The sequence below is a fragment of the Oncorhynchus mykiss genome, chromosome 24, assembly GCF_013265735.2.
Source record: "Oncorhynchus mykiss isolate Arlee chromosome 24, USDA_OmykA_1.1, whole genome shotgun sequence".
Classification (NCBI taxonomy): Eukaryota; Metazoa; Chordata; class Actinopteri; order Salmoniformes; family Salmonidae; genus Oncorhynchus; species Oncorhynchus mykiss.
This window is the reverse complement of record NC_048588.1, coordinates 38501265-38518244: the sequence shown is the minus strand read 5'-3', so window position 1 is coordinate 38518244 and position 16980 is coordinate 38501265. Positions and strand designations below refer to the sequence as shown.

The following is a 16980-nucleotide window of genomic DNA, read 5'->3' as shown; positions in this document are numbered from 1 at the left end:
GTGATTTGATAGAGCCAGTCACTAGCAGTAGGGTGATGTGATAGAGCCAGTCACTAGCAGTATGGTGGTGTGATAGAGTGACAGTCACTAGCAGTAGGGTGATGTGATAGTGACAGTCACTAGCAGTAGGGTGATGTGATAGAGCCAGTCACTAGCAGTAGGGTGATGTGATAGAGCCAGTCACTAGCAGTAGGGTGATGTGATAGAGCCAGTCACTAGCAGTAGGGTGATGTGATAGAGCCAGTCACTAGCAGTAGGGTGATGTGATAGAGCCAGTCACTAGCAGTAGGGTGATGTGATAGAGCCAGCCACTAGCAGTAGGGTGATGTGATAGAGCCAGTCACTAGCAGTAGGGTGATTTGATAGAGCCAGTCACTAGCAGTAGAGTGATGTGATAGAGCCAGTCACTAGCAGTATGGTGGTGTGATAGAGTGACAGTCACTAGCAGTAGGGTGATGTGATAGTGACAGTCACTAGCACTAGGGTGATTTGATAGAGCCAGTCACTAGCAGTAGGGTGATGTGATAGAGCCAGTCACTAGCAGTATGGTGGTGTGATAGAGTGACAGTCACTAGCAGTAGGGTGGTGTGATAGAGTGACAGTCACTAGCAGTAGGGTGATGTGATAGAGCCAGTCACTAGCAGTATGGTGGTGTGATAGAGTGACAGTCACTAGCAGTAGGGTGGTGTGATAGAGTGACAGTTACTAGCAGTAGGGTGATGTGATAGAGCCAGTCACTAGCAGTAGGGTGATGTGATAGAGCCAGTCACTAGCAGTAGGGTGATGTGATAGAGCCAGTCACTAGCAGTAGGGTGATGTGATAGAGCCAGTCACTAGCAGTAGGGTGATGTGATAGAGTGACAGTCACTAGCAGTAGGGTGATGTGATAGAGTGACAGTCACTAGCAGTAGGGTGATGTGACAGAGTGTGCCTTACTCCAGCTGTTCGCCTTGGTCAGGAGGTCTGGGACAGGAGTGAGGGCTGAGGCAGGGGTGGAGGGACATGACCCAGCATACACCCTGTCTCTCTTCACACACTGCATCCCACACAGGTCCTGGCAGTGTCTGTGACAGTTTACCCCACAGTCTGATGGGGAGGGAGGGAGGGAGGGGGGGAGGGAGAGAGAGAGAAAGAGAGAGAGAGAGAGTAAAAGGCATTTTGCCATGTCTAATGTGTATTCATGTGATATTTAAGTAAATCAAACATTACTACAACATCTTTGTGCTTCAAATAAAACTTCAGTTGACCTGGGCTGGTTGACCTGGACATTTCATGTTATAAATATCTCTATGAGGTTTGTTAAGACTAACATGACAAGAGGAACTGATGATACACTACCCATATTTAGAAATGGTACCTTCTACTATTACAACTTTCAAGAGTGAGTTTAAAGTCAGCCTGACTTCCTTTAAAAAGAAAAGGGACCCCCCCCCCCGACCCATTTGTTTGGGAACCACTGTTCTAAGGTACTGTGACATCATAATGTGAGTGATGCTGTTGTGAGAACCTTAGATGAGATATCTTACCTCGACAGTGGAAGCCCTGCTTGATGACTCCCCACAGCTACAACAGAGAGGACACAGCAGAGAGGACACAAGAGAGGACACAACAGAGAGGACACAGCAGAGAGGACACAACAGAGAGGACACAGCAGAGAGGACACGACACAGAGGACACAGCAGAGAGGACACAACAGAGAGGACACAACAGAGAGGACACAACAGAGAGGACACGGCAGAGAGGACACGACAGAGAGGACACAGCAGAGAGGACACAACAGAGAGGACACGACAGAGAGGACACAGCAGAGAGGACACAACAGAGAGGACACAGCAGAGAGGACACAGCAGAGAGGACACAACAGAGAGGAGGACACAACAGAGCATGGATTAGATGGTTAGTGAATCTCAGCCAAATCACAGTTTTAACAACATCCAGCTCAATGCAATACCCACAAAGCCTCCACAAGTGTCACAGAAGGTGGGTCGCTTGTACGTGGTCTCGTGGAAGTTGTGAACGTTCTTGAAGTTGTATCCTAGTTTGGCACATACGGACATCCCCCTCATGAAGTAGGAGTTGATCTGCTGATGACTGATCTCCCCCTCTCTGGAAGGGATGGGAGGAGAGAGGGAGGGATGGGAGGAGAGAGGGAGAGGAGAGAGGGATGGGATGGGAGGAGGGAGGGATGGGAGGAGAGAGAGGGGGATGGGAGGAGAGAGGGAGGGAAGGGAGGAGAGCGGGAGGGGAGGGATGGGATGAGAGGAGGGAGGGAGGGAGGGGAGGAGAGAGGGATGGGATGGGGGAGAGAGGGAGGGATGGGAGGAGGGAGGGAGGGATGGGAGGAGGGAGGGAGGAATGGGAGGAGAGAGGGAGGGATGGGAGGAGAGGAGAGAGGGAGGGATGGGATGGGACGAGAGAGGGAGGAATGGGAGGAGAGAGGGAGGAATGAGAGGAGAGAGGGAAGGAGGAGAGAGGGAAGGAGGAGAGAGGGAGGGAAGGGATGGGAGGAGAGAGGGAGGATGGGAGGAGAGGAGGGAGGGATGGGAGGAGAGAGGGATGGAAGAGGAGAGAGGGAGGGATGGGGAGGATAAAGGAGGAGAGAGAGGGATGGGAGGAGAAAGAGAGTGACAGATTGTTAAATCTAGAGACAGAATGTTCTTAAAATGAGAGTTCACACATCCATCTGTGGCACAGGATCTCTCTCACTCTCTCTCACTCTCTCTCATTCTCTCTCTCACTCTCTCTCACCTGTCACTGTCATTGTTGCAGAAGGAGAAGGGGAAGTTAGCTGCTATCTTCTTAAAGTCCTCCAGAGAGATGTACCCATCCTGGTTCAGGTCGTAGTTCTTCATGATGGACTGCAGAGGTCAGCACAGACGTTATGTTCATTCTGTGGTACGTACGACCATAGAGATGTGTAGAGATCTCTACTTGGAAATAACATGTTTTTTGCATGGACGTTGCCATAGAGGGCTTCCACCATTTTAAAGTAGTAAACTAGGTGGGTTTTTGGGAGCGATCAGTCAACGATCAGAGCATTGTCTTCTTCAAATAGCGAAAGTTCAGTTAAGATGGCGGCCTCCATGCACTTACCACAAATGCCACGTTTGCTAAATTCGTCGTATTGTATATTTCTCTGTTGCTATTTTTTTTGTATCAGCATTAGAACAGTTAAACTCAATAAATGTACTGCGGGCTGGATCCAGACCCAGAACGCGGTCAATACGGATTACGGACCCAGAACAGGGTCAACACGGATTACGGACCCAGAACAGGGTCAATACGGATTACGGACCCAGAACAGGGTCAACACGGATTACGGACCCAGAACAGGGTCAATACGGATTACGGACCCAGAACAGGGTCAACACGGATTACGGACCCAGAACAGGGTCAACACGGATTACGGACCCAGAACAGGGTCAACACGGATTACGGACCCATAACAGGGTCAACACGGATTATGGACCCAGAACAGGGTCAACACGGATTATGGACCCAGAACAGGGTCAATTTTATTTATTTATTTATTTATTTTACCTTTATTTAACCAGGTAGGCAAGTTGAGAACAAGTTCTCATTTACAATTGCGACCTGGCCAAGATAAAGCAAAGCAGTTCGACAGATACAACAACACAGAGTTACACATGGAGTAAAACAAACATACAGTCAATAATAAAGTATAAACAAGTCTATATACAATGTGAGCAAATGAGGTGAGAAGGGAGGTAAAGGCAAAAAAGGCCTTGGTGGCAAGGTAAATACAATATAGCAAGTAAAACACTGGAATGGTAGTTTTGCAATGGAAGAATGTGCAAAGTAGAAATAAAAATAATGGGGTGCAAAGGAGCAAAATAAATAAATAAATAAAATACAGTTGGGAAAGAGGTAGTTGTTTGGGCTAAATTATAGGTGGGCTATGTACAGGTGCAGTAATCTGTGAGCTGCTCTGACAGTTGGTGCTTAAAGCTAGTGAGGGAGATAAGTGTTTCCAGTTTCAGAGATTTTTGTAGTTCGTTCCAGTCATTGGCAGCAGAGAACTGGAAAGAGAGGCGGCCAAAGAAAGAATTGGTTTTGGGGGTGACTAGAGAGATATACCTGCTGGAGCGTGTGCTACAGGTGGGAGATGCTATGGTGACCAGCGAGCTGAGATAACTGAGCTGACTTTACCTAGCAGGGTCTTGTAGATGACATGGAGCCAGTGGGTTTGGCGACGAGTATGAAGCGAGGGCCAGCCAACGAGAGCGTACAGGTCGCAATGGTGGGTAGTATATGGGGCTTTGGTGACAAAACGGATTGCACTGTGATAGACTGCATCCAATTTGTTGAGTAGGGTATTGGAGGCTATTTTGTAAATTACATCGCCAAAGTCGAGGATTGGTAGGATGGTCAGTTTTACAAGGGTATGTTTGGCAGCATGAGTGAAGGATGCTTTGTTGCGAAATAGGAAGCCAATTCTAGATTTAACTTTGGATTGGAGATGTTTGATATGGGTCTGGAAGGAGAGTTTACAGTCTAACCAGACACCTAAGTATTTGTAGTTGTCCACGTATTCTAAGTCAGAGCCGTCCAGAGTAGTGATGTTGGACATGCGGGTAGGTGCAGGTAGCGATCGGTTGAAGAGCATGCATTTAGTTTTACTTGTATTTAAGAGCAATTGGAGGCCACGGAAGGAGAGTTGTATGGCATTGAAGCTTGCCTGGAGGGTTGTTAACACAGTGTCCAAAGAAGGGCCGGAAGTATACAGAATGGTGTCGTCTGCGTAGAGGTGGATCAGAGACTCACCAGCAGCAAGAGCGACCTCATTGATGTATACAGAGAAGAGAGTCGGTCCAAGAATTGAACCCTGTGGCACCCCCATAGAGACTGCCAGAGGTCCGGACAACAGACCCTCCGATTTGACACACTGAACTCTATCAGAGAAGTAGTTGGTGAACCAGGCGAGGCAATCATTTGAGAAACCAAGGCTGTTGAGTCTGCCGATGAGGATGTGGTGATTGACAGAGTCGAAAGCCTTGGCCTGATCAATGAATACGGCTGCACAGTAATGTTTCTTATCGATGGCGGTTAAGATATCGTTTAGGACCTTGAGCGTGGCTGAGGTGCACCCATGACCAGCTCTGAAACCAGATTGCATAGCAGAGAAGGTATGGTGAGATTCAAAATGGTCGGTAATCTGTTTGTTGACTTGGCTTTTGAAGACCTTAGAAAGGCATGGTAGGATAGATATAGGTCTGTAGCAGTTTGGGTCAAGAGTGTCCCCCCCTTTGAAGAGGGGGATGACCGCAGCTGCTTTCCAATCTTTGGGAATCTCAGACGACACGAAAGAGAGGTTGAACAGGCTAGTAATAGGGGTGGCAACAATTTCGGCAGATAATTTTAGAAAGAAAGGGTCCAGATTGTCTAGCCCGGCTGATTTGTAGGGGTCCAGATTAATACGGAATACGGATTACGGACCCAGAACAGGGTCAACACGGATTACGGATCCAGAACAGGGTCAACACGGATTACGGACCCAGAACAGGGTCAACACGGATTACGGACCCACGGACCCAGAACAGGGTCAATACGGATTACGGACCCACGGACCCAAAACAGGGTCAACACGGATTACGGACTCAGAACAGGGTCAACACGGACCCAGACCAGGGTCAACACGGACCCAAAACAGGGTCAACACGGACCCAGAACAGGGTCAACGCGGATTATGGACCCAGAACAGGGTCAACACGGACCATGGACCCAGAACAGGGTCAACACGGACCCAGAACAGGGTCAACACGGACCCAGAACAGGGTCAACACGGACCATGGACACAGAACAGGGTCAACACGGACCATGGACCCAGAACAGGGTCAATACGGACCCAGAACAGGGTCAACACGGACCATGGACCCAGAACAGGGTCAACACGGACCATGGACCCAGAACAGGGTCAACACGGACCATGGACCCAGAACAGGGTCAACATGGACCCAGAACAGGGTCAACACATACCATGGAACCAGAACAGGGTCAACACGGACCCAGAACAGGGTCAACACGGACCATGGATCCCAATTAAACAACAAATAATAGATATACACTGCATTCAGAAAGTATTCAGACCCCTTGATTTTTTTCCACATGTTACATTCCAGCCTTATTCTAAAATTGATTAAATCATTGTTTTCCCTCATCAATCTACACACAATCACCCATAATGACAAAGCAAAAACAGTATATTTTTAAAAATAATTTTAGCAAATTTATAAAAATAAAAACGGAAATATGACATGTACAGTGCCTTGCGAAAGTATTCAGCCCCCTTGAACTTTGCGACCTTTTGCCACATTTCATGCTTCAAACATAAAGATATAAAACTGTATTTTTTGTGAAGAATCAACAAGTGGGACACAATCATGAAGTGGAACGACATTTATTGGATATTTCAAACTTTTTTAACAAATCAAAAACTTAAAAATTGGGCGTGCAAAATTATTCAGCCCCCTTAAGTTAATACTTTGTAGCGCCAAAGCAAGCAAGTGACGTCACCGATTGAAACGCGCACCACCGCTAACTAGCTAGTCATTTCACATCAGTAACATCTGCAGATCCTCTCAAGCTCTGTCAGGTTGGATGGGGAGTGTCGCTGCACAGCTATTTTCAGGTCTATCCAGAGATGTTTGATCGGGTTAAAATCTGGGCTCTGGCTGGGCCACTCAAGGACATTCAGAGACTTGTCCTGAAGCCACTCCTGCGTTATCTTGGCTGTGTGCTTAGGGTCGTTGTCCTGCTGGAAGGTGAACCTTCGCCCCAGTCTGAGGTCCTGAGCGCTCTGGAGCAGATTTCCATCAAGGATCTCTCTGTACTTTGCTCCGTTCATCTTTCCCTCGATCCTGACTAGTCTCCCAGTCCTGGCCATTGAAAAACATCCCCACAACATGATGCTGCCACCACCATGCTTCACCGTAGGGATGGTGCCATGTTTCCTCCAGATGTGACGCTTGGCATTCAGGCCAAGAGTTCAATCTTGGTTTCATCAGACCAGAGAATCTTGTTTCTCATGGTCTGAGAGTCCTTTAGGTGCCTTTTGGCAAACTCCAAGTGGGCTGTCATGTGCCTTTTGCTGAGGAGTGTTCTTGGTCACCTCCCTGACCAAGGCCCTTCTCCTCCGATTGCTCAGTTTGGCCGGGCAGCCAGCTTTAGGAAGAGTCTTGGTGGTTCCAAACTACTTCCATTTCAGAATTATGGAGGCCACTGTGTTCTTGGAGACCTTCAATGTTGCAGAAATGTTTTGGTACCCTTCCCCACCTCTGTACCTCGACACAATCCTGTCTCTGAGCTCTACGGATAATTCCTTCGACCTCATGGCTTGGTTTTTGCTCTGAAATGCACTGTCAACTGTGAGACCTTATATAGACAGGTGTGTGCCTTTCCAAATCATGTCCAATCAATTGAATTTACCACAGGTGGACTCCAATCAAATTGTGGAAACATCTCAAGGATGTTCAATGGAATCAGGATGCACCTGAGCTCAATTTCGAGTCTCATAGCAAAGGGTCTGAATACTTATGTAAATTTTCTAAAAAGTCTAAAAATCTGGTTTCGCTTATTCATTATGGGGTATTGTGATGTCATTATGGGGTATTGTGATGTCATTATGGGGTATTGTGATGTCATTATGGGGTATTGTGATGTCATTATGGGGTATCGTGATGTCATTATGGGGTATTGTGATGTCATTATGGGGTATTGTGATGTCATTATGGGGTATTGTGATGTCATTATGGGGTATTGTGATGTCATTATGGGGTATTGTGATGTCATTATGGGGTATTGTGTGTAGACTGATGAGGAATACTTTTTTATTTCATCCATTTTAGAATAATAATAACAAAATGTGGAAAAAGTCAAGGGGTCTGAATACTTTCCGAATGCACTGTATATATATTTTAAGAATTTGGTTGAGGTTTGACAACTAGTATCATATAACAACAAATAAGTGTGTGGAATTGCAGGAAATTAGCTTTAAAACGGCTACATTTTTACCTTCACTCTGTGGTAGGAAGTACATTTTAAAACTGCAATTCTTTTTTCTCTGTAGTGTCAACAGTTTGGGGTCACACGTGTTGTGAGGTGGGGGTTTGTTTCCGACAATATCCATCCAGACCCTTTTCCACCTAGGAAATGTGTATGACCGGAACCTTCTCAAATAGTACTTGCTCAACCCCCTGGTATACATGATTCCAATTTTAGCTCCAAGATGCTGCCTAGCTGATTTATCGTTGCATTGAACCATGTTCAAAAATAGTCCCGGTCGGTATTAGATTGAACTGTGGGGGGGGGGAAAAACAACATGTTACCTAGGTTACCGTTGGCTCACAGCAACAAAAAAACTTGCCCCTTTTCAAAATGCAATTTTTCTTGTTGTCTTCTTGTTTTAGTCAATAAAAAAATGACATTAAAGATAAGTACTGTGCATGTCTAAAGATCACTTTTCAACATTGCCTGATCCAGAGTGTTCCAGAGTGTTCCAGAGTGTTCCAGAGTGCTCCAGAGTGCTCCAGAGTGCTCCAGTGTTCCAGAGTGTTCCAGAGTGCTCTAGAGTGTTCCAGAGTGCTCCAGAGTGTTCCAGAGTGCTCCAGAGTGCTCCAGTGCTCCAGAGTGTTCCAGAGTGTTCCGGAGTGTTCCAGAGTGCTCCAGAGTGCTCCAGAGTGTTCTAGAGTGCTCCAGAGTGTTCTCTCTACTTATACTGAACAAAAAACATAAACGCAACATGCAACAATTTCAAAGATTTTACTGAGTTACAGTTCATATGAGGAAATCAGTCAATTGAAATAAATTCATTAGGCCCTAATCCATGGATTTCACATGACTGGGAATACAGATATGTATCTGTTGGTCACAGATACCTTAAAAAAAAAAGTAGGGGTGTGAATCAGAAAACCAGTCAGTATCTGGTGTGACCACCATTTGTCTCATGCAGCGTGACACATCTCCTTCGCATAGAGTTGATCAGGCTGTTGATTGTGGCCTGTGGAATGTTGTCGCCACTCCTCTTCAACGGCTGTGTGAAGTTGCTGGATATTGGTGTGAACTGGAACACGCTGTCATACACGTCGATCCAGAGCATCCCAAACATGCTCAGTGGGTGACATGTCTGGTGAGTATGCAGGCCATGGAAGAACTGGGAAAGTTTCAGCATTCAGAATTTGTGCACAGATCCTTGTGACATGGTGCCGTGCAATATCATGCTGAAACATGAGGTGATGGCAGTAGATGAATGGCACGACAATGGGCCTGCCTGCCCTTACCATAACCCCTCCCCCACCAAGGGGCAGTCTGTTCACAACATTGACATCAGCAAACGGCGGCTTATGGTAGAGAAATGATCATTTAATTATCTGGTAACAGCTCTGGTGGACCTTCCTGCAGTCAGCATGCCAATTGCACGTTCCCTCAAGACTTGAGTCATCTGTGGCCTTGTGTTGTGTGACAAAACTGCACATTTTAGAGTGGCCCCAGCACAAGGTGCACCTGTGTAATGATCATGCTGTTTAATCAGCTTCTTGATATGCCACACCTGTCAGGTGGTTGGATTATCTTGACGAAGGAGAAATGCTCAGTAACAGGGATGTAAACAAATTTGTGTACAACATTTGAGAGAAATAAGCTTTTTGTGCAGTATGGAACATTTCTGGGATCTTTTATTTCAGCTTATGAAACACGGGACCAAGACTTTACATGTTACTTTTTATATTTTTGTTCAATGTAGAAAAATGTCATATCGTAGTGCTTCCCTCAAGCTTCTTTTCATGACGATGCTAGCTAGCTAACGACAGGAGCATTAAGCCTCTTTTCATGACGATGCTAGCAGCCACGTAAGTGACTGAGTGCTAGCTAGCTAACGACATGAGCATTAAGCCTCTTTTCATGACGATGCTAGCAGCCACGTAAGTGACTGAGTGCTAGCTAGCTAACGACAGGAGCATTAAGCCTCTTTTCATGACGATGCTAGCAGCCACGTAAGTGACTGAGTGCTAGCTAGCTAACGACAGGAGCATTAAGCCTCTTTTCATGACGATGCTAGCAGCCACGTAAGTGACTGAGTGCTAGCTAGCTAACGACAGGAGCATTAAGCCTCTTTTCATGACGATGCTAGCAGCCACGTAAGTGACTGAGTGCTAGCTAGCTAACGACAGGAGCATTAAGCCTCTTTTCATGACGATGCTAGCAGCCACGTAAGTGACTGAGTGCTAGCTAGCTAACGACAGGAGCATTAAGCTAGCCAAGACCAACAACACAAACAAACTGACTATACAGCTACAAGTAGTGAGTGGAGTATTACTGTGATATCTTTATTCACCTTCATCATTGGTTCGTAAATGAAAATCACCGCCATCTAGTGGCCACAATTATATGACACACACGATTTTGGTTTAAGACTCCACCACTGCAAAATGGACTACTTTAAAATGGAGATGGTGCTGAACGTGGGCTCACAGACACCATGATGGGACAGAATCAACGTTGGGATCTCTACACATCTCTATGGGTACGACAGATAAAGTACATGATGTTAACTTTGTGTTGTGGTAGAGCAAGGGGGGTAGTTCTGCTTTAGACTGCACAGTAATGAGGAAATGAAAAAAGACTCACACACAGACAGGCAACACATCTCACAGTTCTATCCCAATTCAGCTCTACTTGATTCCTTGCATCCTATCTCCTCGCCTCCTTCGCAACCATATAGAAAAGAAGAAGCTCCCAGGTCTCTCTCCTCTGACCTTCTCCTTCATTGTGTTTTGAGAAGTGGGGAGATAGGATGTGAGAAATCAGGAGAGATACATTTAGAAAGAGCCCGAGTGTCGCTGAGGACAGACAGACAGACAGACAGACAGACAGAGAGACCAGCAGACAGACAGAGAGGAGAGAGAGAGAGACCAGCAGGCAGACAGACAGACAGACAGACAGAGAGGAGAGAGAGAGAGACCAGCAGACAGACAGATACTCACATCCACCATCTGTTTGACGTGTTTAGAGATGGTGTCTGGGTCCAGCCTCGGAGTCACCCCTGACCCCCACTCTGCTACAACTGGGGATTTGACAGGTGCTACAGGCTAAGGCGGGGAGGGGAAGGGAGAGGAGAGGAAAGGAGGGAGGAGGCATGAAACACTGCACACGTTAACACCTACCACATCACAAGCCTTTGTCAAGGGCTCAGTCTTTTTGTGGTTAACTTTGATGTAGCCTAGCCTCCACCCACAGGATGATGCAGCGAGCTCAGCGTGTAAAGTCAGAGGTCAGGAAGAAGGGAGGCAGGATGACGGTAACAGATAACGTTGATAAACTGCATGTCAGCAGTAAGAGACAGAGCACAGTGAGTGACACTAGTCTCTCTAAGCACTTCCACTGTAAAGGTCTACTACACACGTTGTATTCGGCGCTTATGACAAGTATAATTTTGATTTGATTCGACAGCCCCTGTGTCTAATGACCTAGGAAGAAGTTGATGAGGCTGGCACACGACTCTAGAGATTTCACCCCCCCCCCCCCCCCCCCCCCCCCTTTTCCCGAAGAGTACAATCATTGATTGTGTTCGAGAGCATCAATCCCATGATGCATTGTGGGTAAATGGTGACTGACTGATCTACAAAATAATAATTGAGTAGTTATTTATGATACAAGGTGATTCGTTGATCAGTCAGCCGGCAGTCACGTGTGTTGTCGGCTGCAATGTGGAACAAGCCCATTTACTTCCTTGCAACTAGATCGGACATACAGTGGGGGGAAAAAGTATTTAGTCAGCCACCAATTGTGCAAGTTCTCCCACTTAAAAAGATGAGAGGCCTGTAATTTTCATCATAGGTACACTTCAACTATGACAGACAAAATGAGAAAAAAAATCCAGAAAATCACATTGTAGGATTTTTTATGAATTTATTTGCAAATTATGGTGAAAAATAATTTGAAAATTACAGGCCTCTCCCATCTTTTTAAGTGGGAGAACTTGCGCAATTGGTGGCTGACTAAATACTTTTTTGCCCCACTGATATATAATGTTTTTAGGTGTCCAGTACTGACCTGTGTCTTAGGGTTCTTGGGTTCCTTGGTGTAGGACAGCTCATAGATCTCATCTTCTGTGTAGTAAAGATCCAGAGACAGCTGGGGGGAGAGGAGGGGGGGGGGGGGGTGACTATACATTCAAGAGGTCTACTGTGTCTCTCAATACATCTACTTTAGTAATAGCTTTTCACAGTATCCATACCCCTAAACGGAGCCCTATAACCGACAAAAACTAAATCAATTCCATTTGAGAAAAAGTATTCTAGCCTGGTTATAAATAAAGATTTTAACAAATTAAACAAATATCCCAATGTCCCAGGGCAGTGATTGGGGACATTGCCCTGTGCAGAGTGCCGTCTTTCGGGCTGGGACGTTATACGGGTGTCCTGACTCTCTGAGGTCATTAAAGATCCCATGGCACTTATCGTAAGAGTAAGAGTAGGGGTGGGGTGTTAACCCCCTGTGTCCTTGGCTAAATTCCCCAATCTGGCCCTCAAACCATCACGGTCACCTAATCATCCCCAGTTTACAATTGTCTCATTCATCCCCCTCCTCCTCTCCCCTGTAACTATTCCCCAGGTCGTTGCTGCAAATGAGAACGTGTTCTCAGTCAACTAAACCTGGTAAAATAACGAATAAATAAAAAATAAAACTAAATAAAGATACAATATAAATATCTCACGGTAAGTAGATGCAGCAGATCCTTGTTGGCTTCAAACGGAGGAGAGCAGGAGTGTACCGACAGCAGGTCAGAGATGTTAGAGTAGAGATGCTGCAGTTTGCCCAGGTTAATCTTCTGCTCCTCCAGGTAGTCCGGCAGGGCCTCGTTCAGGGAGATCAGGTCCTTCAAGTGGACCCCCAGGATAGGCACTTTAAACCCTGAACACTCACTGTACACCCGTCGGTAGTTACTATAGTTACTGGAGGACGACAGCAGCTCTGTCATCTCGCTCAGGGCCTGGAGAGGAAGAGGAGAAGGTGATTACTTCCTACATGGATGTCGTCGGTTTCCTCTGAACACCCATGGTGCTTTAGGGGGAAGGTTTCAGTGGAGGCTCCTCAGAGGAGGATGGGGAGGACCATCCTCAGTGAATTTTATAAAAAAAAATAAAAAGTAGTGTAACATGAAAAAGAGTTTGTTGCAATGTCTACAGTAGCCTCAACGAATAAAGGAGGACAGCTAGTTTCCGTCCTCCTCTGGGGTACATTGACTTCAATACAAAACCTAGGAGGCTCATGTAGTAGCTTAAACCTACCGATGACCTGGATGAATGGAATATGAATGACAATCATCCGCACACACAATCATCAATCATCCAATACGCTGTAATAGAAATAATAAGGCCATGCTCATAAAAATATATATTAGTCCTCCCTCATCTTAAACGTCACCAACTGCCACTGGGAGGTTTGAATTTAGAAAATATCTAGAACACCAAGAAATGTATTACCACGTAATAGAACATAGATATAGATACATAGATACATAATAAATAATATATAATAGATACATAATAGAACCTAGAACATCTGCTGCTCATGGATACATGTGACATATTAGCCTGTTATCAAGGGCCTATCACAGCTAAGGATCCCATCAGCTAGGTTAGGGTTAGGGTTAGGGCCTATCACAGCTAAGGATCCCATCAGCTAGGTTAGGGTTAGGGCCTATCACAGCTAAGGTTCCCATCAGCTAGGTTAGGGTTAGGGCCTATCACAGCTAAGGATCCCATCGGCTAGGTTAGGGTTAGGGCCTATCACAGCTAAGGATCCCATCAGCTAGGTTAGGGTTAGGGCCTATCACAGCTAAGGATCCCATCGGCTAGGTTAGGGTTAGGGCCTATCACAGCTAAGGATCCCATCGGCTAGGTTAGGGTTAGGGCCTATCACAGCTAAGGATGCCATCGGCTAGGTTAGGGTTAGGGCCTATCACAGCTAAGGATCCCATCGGCTAGGTTAGGGTTAGGGCCTATCACAGCTAAGGATCCCATCGGCTAGGTTAGGGTTAGGGCCTATCCCAGCTAAGGATCCCATCGGCTAGGTTAGGGTTAGGGCCTATCACAGCTAAGGATCCCATCGGCTAGGTTAGGGTTAGGGCCTATCACAGCTAAGGATCCCATCGGCTAGGTTAGGGTTAGGGCCTATCACAGCTAAGGATCCCATCGGCTAGGTTAGGGTTAGGGCCTATCACAGCTAAGGATCCCATCGGCTAGGTTAGGGTTAGGGCCTATCCCAGCTAAGGATCCCATCAGCTAGGTTAGGGTTAGGGCCTATCACAGCTAAGGATCCCATCAGCTAGGTTAGGGTTAGGGCCTATCACAGCTAAGGATCCCATCAGCTAGGTTAGGGTTAGGGCCTATCACGTCTAAGGATCCCATCAGCTAGGTTAGGGTTAAGGCTGACCTTAGTGACGTCAGGGGGTAGCAGACTGGCGGTGTCCTTCAGACGAGAGATGGAGCTGTGACACAGACCCCCCGTCACCGCCATCAGAGTGTTAAAGTTCTGCAGCGCATGCAGCCTCTACAGGGGGAGGGAGAAAATACATTTATTTGTCATTTCAGGAAGTGCTTCTGGATTCTAAAGAAAAGGGAACTTATGTCAGCAGACACCAGAGGAGGAAGGGGAGGACCATCCTCAGTGATTAAAAAAAATAAAAAAATAGTCTACATTTTCAAGTTATCCTTTTTAGATAAAACTATACTAAATGTATTCACGTCACCAAATAATTGATTAAAACCCACTGTTTTGTAATAAAGGTCTACAATAGCCTCAACAGCACACAAGGTAGCACCATGGTGTAGCCGGAGGACAGCTAGCTTCCGTCCTCCTCTGGGGTACATTGACTTCAATACAAAACCTAGGAGGCTCATGGTTCTCACCCCCTTCCATAGACTTACACAGTAATTATGGAAACGTCTGGAGGATGACCCTCCAACCTATCAGAGCTCTTGTAGCACCCAATCAAAGGATCAGAGAATGAATCTAGTACTGAAAGCATAAGCTACAACTAGCTAGCACTGCAGTGCATAAAATGTGGTAAATAGTTGACTCAAAGAGAGCGAAAGACAATAGTTGAACAGCTAGCTAGTTTAGCCTACTCAAACACCCAGCTCAAACAGGGAGGGTTGCTATGTTAGCTAGCTGTCTATGGCTATCCAACAGAGAGGGATGCTATGTTAGCTAGCTGGCTATGGCTATCCCACAGAGAGGGATGCTATGTTAGCTAGCTAGCTATGGCTATCCAACAGAGAGGGATGCTATGTTAGCTAGCTGGCTATGGCTATCCAACACTGGAATTCTTCCAAGTCAAGGTAAGCTTTTGGTTTTATTAATTTATTGCCCCCGGGGTAATTGCTAAACTGCTTGCTGACTGTACACTGTACTCCATGATAGTAGCAGTTATAGTTATAGTAGCTAGTAGCTAATATGGTGACAACGATGTAGGCTGTGTGTAGTGGTTAGTGGTTATGAGGAAAGTGTTGTTTTTTTTTTTGTCTGGTCACAGACAGCTGATGTGGTGTTCACTGAAGCCCACAAGCGAAGGGAAAAGGTGAGAGGAGGAGAGCGCGTAGATGGGATAAGGAATTCTACAACGAGCAAAGGGATCAGTATGTGGCTTCTATGAAAGTGAACTGTGTTTGGGTGTGATCAGGGGTGTGTTCATTCTACCGATTCTGTTGAAAAACATCTCTGAAACAGAAGCAAACTGAGCAAAACAGTGATCAAACACACCTGAATTTCTCCAACTGTTGGACTAGTGATCACACCCTAGATCAGCTAGATGCAGCCAAGAGATGTGTCGCTGTCTGTCACTTTGATTACTCAAATTTTTCTCTCGACCTGTGTGCACCTACGTTGTAAACTTTCATTCATAGGCTCACAACCTCATGATGGGTATATGGAAAATTAGAGTATCATGTAGTAGCTTAAACCTATCACTGTTACATTGAACTGGGTGAATGGAAAATGAAGGACAGTCATCCAATATGCTGTAATAGAAATAAGGCCCTGCTCATGAAAATATATTAGTCCTCCCTTATCTTAAACGGCACCAACCGCCGCTGGCAGGCACGTCTAGGTGGGAACTCTTCTTTCATGGAAACTACTCCCACACTTCATATGCTGTACAGAACTCACACTAGCTGGTTTGTTGTTTGTAAGTTACCTGGGGTACGTGTATGAACCTGGTGAATACCTGGGGTCTCTGCTGAGTGGTGTGTGTGTGTGTGTTTATAGGTTACCTGGGCTCTCTGCTGAGTGGTGTGTGTGTGTGTGTGTGTGTGTGTGTTTATAGGTTACCTGGGCTCTCTGCTGAGTGGTGTGTGTGTGTGTGTGTGTTTATAGGTTACCTGGGCTCTCTGCTGAGTGGTGTGTGTGTGTGTGTTTATAGGTTACCTGGGGTCTCTGCTGAGTGGTGTGTGTGTGTGTGTGTGTTTATAGGTTACCTGGGCTACGTGTAGGAACTTGGTGAAGACCTGGGCTCTCTGCTGTGCAGTGTGTCTGCTCAGAATCATCAGCTGGACCCACTGAGACACCCCATTACACATCATGACACTGCGCTCCAGGGATGGGTTGTCCCTCACAGAGCCACGCACCACGTAGCTACGGTAATCCAGGAACTGGCGCAGAGCAGGAAAGGACAGGACACAGGAGTGGACAGAGAGAGAGAGAGAGACAGGCAGGTAAGACAGGACACAGGAGTGGACAGAGAGAGAGAGAGACAGGCAGGTAAGACAGGACACAGGAGTGGACAGAGAGAGAGACAGGCAGGTAAGACAGGACACAGGAGTGGACAGAGAGAGAGAGAGAGAGACAGGCAGGTAAGACAGGACACAGGAGTGGACAGAGAGAGAGAGAGAGACAGGCAGGTAAGAGAGGACATGAACTTGTTAAAGACATTCTCCGCTACTTTTGTATGCCTTTTAGCCAGTA

The 16980-nt window shown here is 46.3% G+C and overlaps 1 protein-coding gene across 2 annotated transcripts in view; it reads right to left on the bottom strand.

The window, feature by feature from the left end:
• Positions 1 to 16980, bottom strand: part of rasgrp4 (RAS guanyl releasing protein 4) — a 59732-nt gene that overhangs the window by 4922 nt on the left and 37830 nt on the right. For both annotated transcript variants that reach the window (XM_036961232.1, XM_036961233.1), the window contains 9 exons: positions 16494 to 16667; positions 14452 to 14568; positions 12731 to 13006; positions 12067 to 12147; positions 10998 to 11102; positions 2749 to 2858; positions 1956 to 2106; positions 1527 to 1563; positions 937 to 1086 (listed from right to left, as the gene is read on the bottom strand). In XM_036961232.1, the coding sequence (XP_036817127.1) occupies positions 937 to 1086; positions 1527 to 1563; positions 1956 to 2106; positions 2749 to 2858; positions 10998 to 11102; positions 12067 to 12147; positions 12731 to 13006; positions 14452 to 14568; positions 16494 to 16667 (1201 nt within the window). The remainder of the gene's footprint in view (positions 1 to 936; positions 1087 to 1526; positions 1564 to 1955; positions 2107 to 2748; positions 2859 to 10997; positions 11103 to 12066; positions 12148 to 12730; positions 13007 to 14451; positions 14569 to 16493; positions 16668 to 16980) is intronic.